Source organism: Chinchilla lanigera, unplaced genomic scaffold (genome assembly GCF_000276665.1).
Source record: "Chinchilla lanigera isolate Chin_1 unplaced genomic scaffold, ChiLan1.0 scaffold00016, whole genome shotgun sequence".
NCBI lineage: Eukaryota > Metazoa > Chordata > Mammalia > Rodentia > Chinchillidae > Chinchilla > Chinchilla lanigera.
In genome coordinates this window covers 23,797,434-23,809,685 of record NW_004955417.1, presented here as the reverse complement: position 1 = coordinate 23,809,685, position 12,252 = coordinate 23,797,434, and the positions used below count along the sequence as shown (strand labels likewise).

The following is a 12,252-nucleotide window of genomic DNA, read 5'->3' as shown; positions in this document are numbered from 1 at the left end:
CAACTCGTCGTCCTGTAACCTGGAGTCCTGGTTCCTCTTACATCTTCTCCTGAGCACAAAGCAATTAGTCTCACTCTGGGGTTTGTTTTTCCATGTCCCATGGTGAAATCACTGTAAGCTGCTATGATAGATCTTTGCGCTGGTGAATTTCCATTCAAAGAATAGCAATTCCAGCTACTCAGTGCATGCTGGGAGGAGCATGTGTTTTATGTGAAGTAATTAGAAGTTAACGTGGGTTGAAAATGATATGTAAATTTAAGAGGCTGGCTCGCTGGTTTGCTTTTGCCTGCTGATCGGTAGAAAGGATGTGTTGCTTACAATGGTCATGCACAGGGTTTCTCTTTTTCTTTAGGTCAATTGATGCTGGCTCAGTTCAGGGTTCTTAGCTGGTATAAATGTCTCTCTGTACCATGAAGGATAGATTTTTCAGCAGTGTCCTGTAGTTATTAGATATAGTTGGTTTATAGTTGTTTACATTTATCTAGGTTGCTGCAAATCCTCAAAAGAAAACAGATGTTGATTTTTAAGAGAGCAGACCTTAAGCTGACCTTTGCCTTCTTTGATGTGTTAATGATCTTCATGAAAGCAGAGCTATCACAAGAATCGTAGTTTTATCTGACTTTATTTTTTAGTCCTTTTGAAAGAACTTGAAACAGCTTTGAGATAGTAAGAAACGCATGTGATGAAAACACCCCATTGGGTTCTATAGTGGTTGCTAGCGTATGTGTTTCCTTTTCAAAGAATAATGGGAAACCCCAAAGACTGCTGGCAGCTGGGCGGCTTCTTTGACAACAGCCTGCGTGATCTGCTAGCCCACCCGTGGGTATTATGAGTGCTGAAGGCCAGGGAGGATGTGCCGGTTTCATGACCTAATTCCAGTCTTCAGGCCAATGCTGCCCTCTGCCCTGCTGTCTCTGAACTTGAAGATGTCTCCTTGCCCACTAAATTTGCTCAGAATGTGTAGCACCACCCAGTGCCTCCTAGTCCCCCTGGAAGGTGTGATGTTGGAGAGCGAGCCATAGTAGCTTTCTGATGTGGAGACAGCACAGGGTGTTAGACTTTTCTAAAGACAGAGAAGGAGCAGAGATGTACTCTGAGGAGTTGGCTCACACAATGATGGAAGCTGGAAATGCTGGAAATATAATCCCAGTTACTCTGATGGCCTTGGAACCGGAGGCGCTGTGGTTAAATCCCAGTCCAGGGGCAGTAGAAGACCATGTCCCTGCACATGCAGGCAGGAAGAAAAAAGGAGAGAATTCCTTCCTTCTCCCTTTCTGTCCTGTTCTTGTCCTCCGTGTACTGAATGGCACCCGCGCAAGTTGGAAGGACAGGCTACTCTCCTGTATTCACTAATTCCCATGTTAATCTCATCCCGAAACACCCTTGTGGATGTGCTCAGAAATAATCCTTAATCTCGGTATCTCGTGGTGCAGTCAGGCGGCACATAAAACTAACCAGCACAGACACCAAACTGGACTTCATACAAATTTAAATGTATGGCTTCTTACAAAAAAGGTTGACTTGTAACTAAATCTGAAGAATCAAGTGATCAAAGGATTTTTCAAAATCACCCAGGCCTGTGTTTCACAAAACATGGTTTGTATGCGTAAAATAGTTTTCTGTGGTTCAGTACAAGCATGTTTTGTTTTGTTTTGTTTTTTTTCTGGTACCGGGAATCGAACTCACAACCTTGTGCTTGCCAGGCAAGCACTGTGCCACTGAGCTAAATCCCCAGCCCCTTACAAGCATGTTTTAGTTGAATAATTCTGGTTTTCTTTAATGTTTGTTAGAAAAATAAGATAGCTAGTAATCAAACTTAGGATTTCCCTGAGATTTTTTTTTTTTTTTTACCTAAAAGGAAGCCAGTTAAAATAAAAAGCCAATTTAAAGAAAAGTATTACATAAGTAATTTAATCAGTAAAATATGTGGTACAGGAATATGCCAAAAGGCTTGGGAAATATTGATCTAGGTTTATTTGTTTCACTGTTTTATTGAGGTAGAATTCACACAGCATACATTAACCATGGTGAAGTGTGTGACTCAGTGGGGTTTAGTTCATTACCAGTATCGTCTGATCATCATTACCTCAGTCTTCGTTTGTTCTTTTTGGTTTATTTGTTTGAGACAGGGTCTCGTGATGTAGGTCAGTCCAGCCTCAAATTTGAAGCAGTCCTCCTGCCTCAGCCTCTTGATTGTTGGGATTACAGGCATGTGCCTCTATACCCAGCTTTACCTCTCTCTTCTTCCAGAACATTTTTATTACCTACAGAGGAAGGCCAGTACCTGTTGAGGAGTCTCCAAGCGTTTGACAACCACTGCTGTTTTTTGTCTCGTGGATTTGCCTGTTCTGGACATTTCATATGCATAAAATCATATGATACATGGCATTTCAGCTAGTATGTCTTTGAGGGTCACCCATGTTAGAGCACCTGTCAGCATTTTGTTCCTTTTTACAGCCAAATAGTACTCCATTGTATGGTCACGTTTATTAGTCAACAGAATTTTGAACCTCTTGACTGTAAGACGTGGGCTTATCAGCATCAATCAGTCCCTCAACCACTATCCCAGTGCTGGGACTTTAAAATATTTGCAGAATAAATGAATTTCCATCCGAGCTGCTTCTCAAGGGTTGGAGGGTGAATTGTGACCTCTGGAGGAGATAAATTGCTTTCAACACTGTAGCAACAGAGCCAGAGAGAGGTTAGCGTGCAGTGCACACTGAAATTGAAACCAGATTGCCTGGCTTCGAACCTGGGCTCCGCCGCTAACTGACCTAGACAAACTGCTTGGTCCTCCGTATCGCTTAGTTTTCCTTTCTATAAATGAGAGAACCTGACAGGGTGACTGTGAAGGTACAGTGTGTTAAAGTGTAAGTACCTGTAAGCATAGCTGCTGCACTGTAAGTGTTACACGTTGTCCGTATGATACGATTGCTTGCCATTGCTATTTAATTTTTATTTTCTATTTATTTTTTATTTATGACTCAGCAAATGATCATACCAAGTCAGAAGTGAGCTCACAGACTTGGAAACACAGCGTTTACTGATGAGACGTGCTAATCGACAGCAGATACCAGCTTTGGTTTCCCAAGAACGCTGGGAAATTACGTAGCTGCGTTTCCCAGTGCAGTAGCTTCCCTTGGCCTTGCGCCTGATGATTCTTACCGACTGCCCTGGGGATGCCTTTGCTGCGTTTCCCTTACTCTGTGTGCATCTTCGAACCCGAGAAGCCCAAATTGTATTTGCTGTGGGGTGTCTGCTCTGCTTCCTGTTAAAGTTTGTGCTCGTTTTAATTTTTTAATTTTTATTTTTACTAGTACAACTGCTTAATTTTTTGTTTGTTCAAGGGGTTTTTATTTTATTTATGTCGGTCCGCATTTGCAGTACATGATCACCTTCATTGTGGGAAGCTGGTACACACACAGCGCATATCTTAATTCACTTTTCTTCCCACCCCTCCTCTGTCTCTTGGTTCCCTTCCCTTTTGCAAGAGATCTATTGCCCTGTTTCCGGTTATCTGTCTTTTACTTTGCTCTTTAATTTATTTATACTTTGGGTTTCTCATAGAAGAGAAGCCATGCAATATTTGAGCTTGTGTTCTGATTTATTTCACTTAACAGTATGGCCATACCTTTTTTAAAAAGAAAATCTTTTCCCTTTCTCTGAAGAGGATGCTTTAATTCGTGTCCCATTTGCTTCAGTATGGGCTGGTCATGAGGCTACATATTCCTCCATTCATGTATAGAGAATCTGCTCTTGTTTATAAGGAGATGTGTCTGTAGCTCTGCTGAATCAGTGGTCACTAGGGGTGGGGAAGCAACTGATTTTTTGACTTTCTTTTTTCTGGCTTGAATAGACCAAATTTCTAACGGACAGATCAGCAAACTTTTTCCCCCTCTTCTTTCATTTCTGCACTAGTCTGAAGTTTCTTTAGCAGGAAACATTAAAGCGTGCATAATTATGGGGCAAAATGTCAAGCAGTCAGTTTAATTTGCTGATGAATACATGGAATTAATGTTTCGAAACAGTCCCAGGATTTCACATTATGAATTAGCAGGGGAAAGGTAATGTTTTGTTGACATTTGTTAACACTTGATTGCTTGTTTGGCTGTGTTCTGCCTGCAGGTGGATTTCGCCTTCACGGTGTGGCAGAGCTTCCCCGAGAGGATTGTGGGGTACCCTGCTCGCAGCCACTTCTGGGACAACTCTAAGGAGCGCTGGGGGTACACATCTAAGTGGACAAACGACTACTCCATGGTGTTGACAGGAGCTGCTATTTACCACAAGTGAGAGTTTAGACATCTGTCTTAGAGATTGTACAGAGCTCATGATTGCATGTGTTGAATCTTAGGTCAAATCTTGCTGACAACATTAACACAAATTAATCTGTATCCCTGCTTAAGTTTTGTTGATGTGGCAAACACGTGTTTTTTACATCAGTAAAACTTCTTGGCTTATTGCATTTTCAGAAATCATGGGAGAGCAGCATTTTCAGTTAAGCAGAAGCCTGAAGATGGACGCAGGGCTGTTAAGTAACTGAATATTGAGGATAATATTAATAAAAGTACTTAACTGAACAGCCCCAGTCGCTGTGAGAGTGCTTGGGATTCACCAGTGGGTACAACAGAGTAAATTCCTTGCCAATGCAGAGCCTGTGGTCTAACAAGGGAAGACACAGCATGCGTCATGATTATACAGGACGTTATAGCAGAAAGACAGAGGAGAGAGGAGCAGCAGCAGTAGCCGAGGTGGGGCAGGTTGGAGGAGGGCGGCTTCTCACTGAGCAGTAAGATATGGAAAGAAACCTGAGGGAGAAGAGGCTTACCTGCGATTGGTATGGGGACAGCTGGAACAGTGTTCTCGGAGAGGAGGAGCATGGAGAGGGAGAGAGAGCATGGCCAGAGTGGAGAGGGTGGAGGAGTTCGGAGAGGTCGTGAGCCCAGGCATACGAGGACTTGAGTGTTTCTCTGGGTCACCTGGGGAGACTGTAGAAGGATTAGGACAGAGGAGACAGCAGGGTTATGTTCCCAGCATCCTCTCTGGATGTTGTGTTGAGAACGGGCTACCAGGAGCAGGGGTAGAAGCAGGGAGACCAACTAAGAGGTGATTGGCGTTTTCTAGGCAGAAGGTGATGGAGCCTGGGACCAGGAGGTGAGTGACGGAAATGGTTACTAGTGACCAGATTGTGGACATATGCTGAGGATGTGTCAGCATGATAGCCTTCACATCGGGTGTAGAATTTGATGACTCCCTTGTTTGTTGACCTGATAGCTGGAAGGACAGTGTAGACATCACAGAGGTGGGGAAAGCTACAGATGCAACAAGTGTGGCAGAAAATACAGAAGTTCCATTTTGAGCATGTTAGGAGATCCAAGTGTGTGTGCTGAAAGCAGTCCTGGGCGGGCGTACAACTTGCACACTCATTTGCACATATTTGGTCTTGAGAGCCGGCAGACTGGAGTAAGATCGCAAGGCGCAATACAGTGAGTGTGGGGAGTTACTATTTCCCAGTCTGTCGTTAAGGAAACACCCAGTCTTTTGTCTTAGTAAAGTGGACACATGGATCATACCTTAGTCTTCTTTTTTAGCAAGCAAGAGAATCTGGAGATCTCTGATGTAGGCTTGGAGATGCCCAAGGTGTAAACATTTAGGCTGGCTGAATCTTGATCTCAGATTTCACCCCTTAAAAGTTCTGTGTTTCCCTTTACCCTGCCGCCACCACACAGATGAATCTGGATCAGTGAAATGATTTGTCTCAATTGGAGGTAATATAAATTGTCCTGTTGCCCAAGTAGTTTCTGGCCTGATATGAAAGTTAGACAGGCAAGCAATATCTGCATCTGTATGTATCTCTGTGCCTTGTTTAGTTACCTATAAAATGGGGATAATGCCACCTGCCTCTAGATTCCGTATGAGGATTAGGTAGGGCCTTCTTTCATAAAATACTTTTGAATATTATTAAGCAGATACACAGTACCATAAAAGTGATCGCTATCATCATTATCATCATTATGATTGCCAGGGCTGGGGATTTAGCTCAGCGGCAAAGCGCTTGCCTGGCAAGCGCAAGGTCGTGAGTTCGGTTCCCGGTACCGGAAAAAAAAAACAAAAAACAAAACAAAACAATCATTATGATTGCCACTGGCGACAACACTCAAGGATTCAAAGAATGCTTACTTGTGTACAGCCCACTTGTGATTATGTAACGGCGGCCCCTGTGTCACACCTCTTTGGTTTTCGCAGATATTATCACTACCTGTACACCCATTACCTGCCAGCCAGCCTGAAGAACATGGTGGACCAGCTGGCCAACTGTGAGGACATTCTCATGAACTTCCTGGTGTCTGCTGTGACAAAGTTGCCTCCAATCAAAGTGACCCAGAAGAAGCAGTATAAGGAGACAATGATGGGGCAGGTAAGGCAGCTCTTCCTGCTGTGCTGGCTGGCAGTCTAGCTCCCGAGAAGGAACACTGTGTTGGAACAGAAAGCGAAGATCCCTGTCGGGAGCACAGCACCTCGGGAGCTAGTGGTCGCCGCATGGACAGTTAGGAAGATGTCACAATCTATGCACTTAAGCTTTCACATAACCAGTAAGGTGACGTGAGAAAGACTCATTGTCAGTTAGGCTTTGTCTCTTTGGGCTACTGTAACAAAACAACACGGACATGTGGCTTCCACAGTAAACAGTTATTTCTCACAGTTCTGTAGACTGGAGAGTCAAAACCAAGGCACCAGCGGACTTCGTATGGGGCCAGGGCCTGCTTCCCAACTCATGGGCTTGCTGTGTCCTCATATGGAGGGATGAAGGTCAGGAAAGCTTCCTGGAGTCCCTTTCATAAGGGCTGCAGTGCCAGTCTGAAGATTCCACTCTTCTGACATCATTCCTCCCTGGCATTCCTGCGTACAGTGCCATCACGCTGAGCATTCAGCTTTAACACTTAAATTTGGGAGGGGCAAATATTTTGGTCTGCAGCAAAGTGAAAGACTTGCAAAGATTTGTATGTAAATGTATGTAAATGAGTCATAGGTGCCTTATTTAATGACTAGCAGACAACATTGTCTTCAATACAGGCTTCTCCTGGACACTTTTGAGTGAACGTGCATCTTAGTGAAATACCAGGAGTCACAGTATTGTTTTCAGATCTGGAACCAGCATTTATAAGACATAGGTAGGGGCTGGGGATTTAGCTCAGCGGCACAGCACCTGCCTGGCAAATGCAAAGTTGAGAGTTCGATTCCCGCTATCGGAAAAACAAAACAAAACAAACAAACAAAAAAATATGTAAGGCATAGGCAAGATGTTACCTTCTGAAATTCAGTCAGCTCATCTTCAGGAGGAACACGATGAAATCTGCCTTATGAGATTGAGTAATATGTCGGAAAGCTTTTAGAAGGAAAGTAAAATGTTTCACTGGGTCATAAAACTTTAGGACTAAAGATACTTTCAAGGAAATATAATCCAGCCCTTTCTTTTTATGCATTAGAAAACCAGGGCCTAGGGAACTGAACAGTATCGCCACAAGTCACCCATGACGTGAGGGGCAGACGTGAGGGGCAGATGTGAGAACTGGCTCCCAGGCTGTGCTTGTGGTACTGCTGGCTTTCCTGGGGTCCTGATATTGATGCATCAGGCAGGGTCTGGGAGGCTAGGGGCCCTCTCAGGAAGAGACGCTCTATCTACCTCCCTGGCGCTGTGCCCTTGCTCTAGCAAGGATGCAGGAGTTGAGGTGAGGCTGACTCAAACCGAAGATCCCCCTGGTATAGAATGAGGAGCTCAGAAAATGGAAGCATTCCAAAGCTGGAGCTTTCCTTGTAGTATTGCAGAGGTGGGGATCGTGCCAGACAGCAAACTATGGCAGGGGGAAGCTTGGGAGATGAGCTTTTCAGCCTGGGGCCTTTGACTTGCCCGTACTCACAGAGTGAAGTTAATCCTTAAAAATAACTGTTTCACTGGTTGGTTTAATTTAAGTCAACTAGGGTCTTAGCCTTTGTTTCTGGGGTGAGCTAAGGTTCAAGGGGTCCAGGGTCATACGGCAACTGTATGCAAAGGTCCTGCAAAAAGCACCTTCCCTAACTTCATCTCGCTTAGTAAGCATGCGGTCACCCTATCATTTCCACCACATCAGTCACCCAGCTCATGTCCTGTGTTGCCTGTTGTCCCCTAACTTACCCTACAGTATCAAGCCGACCCGAATACGCTGAAGTTCTTCTATTGTTACTCTTCTTGGGCAGACCCAATACTCTATGTAAGAAATCAAAATACTTAAGTAAGACCATTAGATCTACCCAGTTGAAATCAGGAAGCATCTGACGGGATTGGCATCAGCGTTGGTGAACATGCTTAACATCATTGCGTCAGTTCAATTTTGGGGGCTTTGTGTGTGCCTTGCTCTGACAATTTTTGTTTATTTGTTTTGTTTTTCTTCCAGTACCAGGAGTCGAACTCAGGACCTTGTGCTTGCCAGGCAGGCACTTTGCCGCTGAGCTAAATCCCCAGCCCTGCTCTGACAATTTATGTTGAGAATCATACACAGATCTAGGTTTCTCAGGAAAAACCTAGCTCTCTCTCACACTACCGCCACTCATAATTTTCCATTTGCAAAATTTAGCAGGAGCAAAAAATGGACAGGATTTTCAGTTTATGAAATTTAGTTAGCGAGTATTTACTGAGCGCTGGCAGACTGTCAGGCACTGATGTAGGTACTGGTTCTGAAGAAAGAGCCGTCCTTAGCACATAAAAGGTCTTGTGGAAAATTCCATTTCCTTGTAATTACCGCAGAACAGGCAAGAGGATTTGCAAGAATTTTTCATCTTTAAGGCTAAGAGACTACTCCGTCTAAGCAACATGTATTGTGCACTCTCTGCCCAGAAATTTTTGTGCCTGTGATCTCACTTAAAGTCCCAGCATGCCTTTGATAGTTTACTCAGAAAGTTCCCCACGCTTCCCTGGGGGTATGCAGTATACCCACAAAGGGTGGAGTTCTAGTAGCACTTGATTTCATTGGGTTGGTTTGTGTGTCCTTTCAAAAAATTTACCTAGTTCTCCTGAAGCAGTATTTCAGTAACTTCTCACATCTTTTGGGGACAAATCTAAATTTCATCTTCGGTTCAGCTAGACGTAGCCAGGCACGGTGGTTGCCCTTGCTTCTCCAGCCACGAGTTTACCAAGTGTTCGTCCCTACGACTGGTGGAACAAATGGATGTCCTGCTCTAAGATTATGCTTTTATTATGTAGGGAAGACGTCTTTCCTAACATATGTTGATTGATCCAGAGTAAATGTTAAAATTCAGAGGCAAAGAGATACTTGAATGTTCAATCACCTGGACTTTAAAAAAAAAATGGTGAGCAAAAATAAGAATGAGCTGAGGCTCTTGACAGTGTTTCCCTTTGCATTTGCGAGCACTTTTGCGGGGTGTGGGGGTCTGGCCCTTTGAAATGGCCCGCAAACCCCTATCAGTTTAGAGATACCCGTGAGACCATCTTCTCTGATATGAACTTCACCAGTCAGCTTAATGTCCACCTCTCCCACATGCACCAAGTAGAGCTCTCCTAGTGTAAATGCTAAGGGATGAAACCTAAGCTCTATCTCTTTCTACCCTTAAGCAAATAACTTCCTTTTCTACAAAAGCAGGTGCCCTTGCCTGGGTAGATCCTTTCTCTCTGATGTCGCAAGGCTCAAATAAGCTTTCTGAACACACTCGGCAAATAACATTTTATTATTCAGCTGCTCAGGAGTAACTTGACATTTGTAATTTATCTCTGATGTTATGGTCAAGCATTTTGACACTGGTGATTTTAAAGTGACTCCTAGTGATTCTTATACTGAAACATACCTGTCCATGAGAATACGTTTCTCAGAATGCATAAGGACGAAATGTATTGGACACACACATGCATCAATAAAGAATTGCTTATTTACCTAAATGGGTTTGTGGGCTTTTCCCCTGTAATTGGACAACCCATCTTTTTTCTTATTTCATAAAAACTTGGTTTTAAAGACAATATGTTGAGTTCTGTTGAAATTTCAACACTTAACATCATTTAAGGCTTTTTTTTAATCAGTGCCAATCATTTTCACAGCATAGAAGCATTTAAGCACCCCCTAGGAGCAGCGTAGAAGGCTGAAAGATAGTAGCTGTCTTTTCCACTTAGCCAGAGTAAATCTTTCTTCCTATCCATGGTGAACACTCACTCTGTATAGAATCATCTCTCCTTTGAAAATTAATCTTCGGGCATTTTAGTAGAGTAGAAAATGCAACAATTCTTGAATTAAGAGAATGGAATTTTGAGATCTTAGTGGATAGTCATATAAATGTGTACCTTATATATCACTGAATCCATTTTCTTATATTTCATGGAGGTCGCCTCAGTAAAGAAGTTTATAGGATAGGAGAAGGAAATTTTAGATGCTATATAATACTGCCCTTGAATGAAAGGTAAGGGTTTGATTTGTTCCCCTTTACCTGTACATGTGACCTTTTAACAAAGGATTCAGTGAAATCTTTATAAAGGCAAAGAGCTAAAAGGGAGGAAGAGATGGTCAGAAGACAGAATTCTGACAGTTGATTATGGATATTTCAAAATCAGTCAGGTTAACAAAAATAATTTAGAAAACCATCTTTGAAGGCAGAAATATATTGATAGTCATGGTATTGGTGCAAAAAAAGATACATAGTTAGTGTCCATAATAACTGAGACTCACATCATTCACTGAGAAGAGAATTAATCCACTCAGAGAAGTGTGTTTTTAAAAATTTTTATTTATATTGATACATGTTTTGTAATTAGTATGCATATTAGTTAAGATTACAGTCATCATAAGGGGTTGATATGGGTACATAACACATCTATGAGGAACAAAGTCTAAACAAATTGCAGAGCAAAATGAAAAATAGATACTAGGAAGTGGCGAGCTAAATCCTTTGCAGATAGATGTGTTTTTAACATTGAGGAACTTCGCGTGTCACGGGAAAACCTTTGTGTGAGGCTAAAAACAGCATCCATGGCCCTCCCGTCACCAGTCACGTGACTGGTGGGGTTTGGTGACCTGACTCGGTTTCCTGCGTTGTTTCTCACTTGTCCTCTTGTCTCTGTCCTTCTCCCTAGACTTCTCGGGCTTCCCGCTGGGCTGACCCCGATCACTTTGCCCAGCGACAGAGCTGCATGAACACGTTTGCCAGCTGGTTTGGCTACATGCCGCTGATCCACTCTCAGATGAGGCTCGACCCCGTGCTCTTTAAAGACCAGGTCTCCATCCTGAGGAAGAAATACCGAGACATTGAGCGGCTTTGAGGCATCTGGCCAAGTGGGGTTGGGGAAGTGAGAAGGGACGGGGCTTCAGCTGCTCTCTCTTCCCGTGCAGATCCACTCGTCAGCGGAGCCAGATTGTGCCAAGTATCCAAATAAACTTAGAGAAACATACTGACAAAACAAAAGAACGGCCAATGAGAGCTCGACTCCTGGCTCCTGAGACTGCATTGGACTGCTCCAACGCACCTCTGGCTTCTGTGTCCCAAGACTAGGTTGTGTACAGTTTAATTATGGAACATTAAATAATTATTTTTGAAATGATTGCTATGCAGGTTTAAACTTTTTTAATGATCAAAACTATTAAAAACCAGAGTTCTTTCTTTAATCAAAATGGTGTTGGTCGTGAGTATTTCAAAGCTGCCACTCCTCTTCCCACAGATACCATTGCCATCGGTTGCGCAGGGTTTCCCGCCAGACAAAAGCTCAGGCTCCATGGGAAACACAATAAGTCACTCCACCTGGTGTTGAGAAATAGCTGAGCGTACATTAAGACCAGTGCATTGTGCCGCCCTGCCAGTCAAACTGCTTTCCAATCTGAATTTTCCAATCCACTTCAACTTTTTATCTCTAAAATGTTGCTGCATGTGAGAAAGTATGATGACTTTCAGGTAGGCAGTTCTAGTTGAAAACTTTATGTTTGAGATAGAGATAATCTTTTCTCATTGGGGGTGGGGGGAATTAGTATCAGGCAAACTCTAGGATAATTAAGAGGTACATGTTCAGTTTGCACAAAGAACCATCTGACAGCCGACCAGCATGTCAGTGAGATGGTGATGTTGACCCTCAGCGGTAACTCATCGCTTTGACTAGAAGATAGATCCAACCACTGAAGTATATCTGATGAGGGAAAGGCTTTTACTAAGAGACGGACAGAAAGTGGGTGTGTGGGGGGGAACAGATTGTAAGACCAGTTCTTTACTCTTTGTGGAGACCTCAAATTT

At 43.3% G+C, this 12,252-nt stretch overlaps 1 protein-coding gene across 1 annotated transcript in view; it reads left to right on the top strand.

Annotated features, from left to right (window-relative positions):
* Window positions 1–11,642, top strand: part of Ext1 (exostosin glycosyltransferase 1) — a gene marked incomplete at its 5' end in the record, with an annotated part of 269,716 nt that extends 258,074 nt beyond the window's left edge. The window contains 3 exon segments of the mRNA XM_005381900.2: window positions 4,126–4,286; window positions 6,244–6,415; window positions 11,108–11,642. Of these exon segments, the coding sequence (XP_005381957.1) occupies window positions 4,126–4,286; window positions 6,244–6,415; window positions 11,108–11,293 (519 nt within the window). The 3' untranslated portion in view covers window positions 11,294–11,642.
* Window positions 11,643–12,252: the final 610 nt, after the last annotated feature.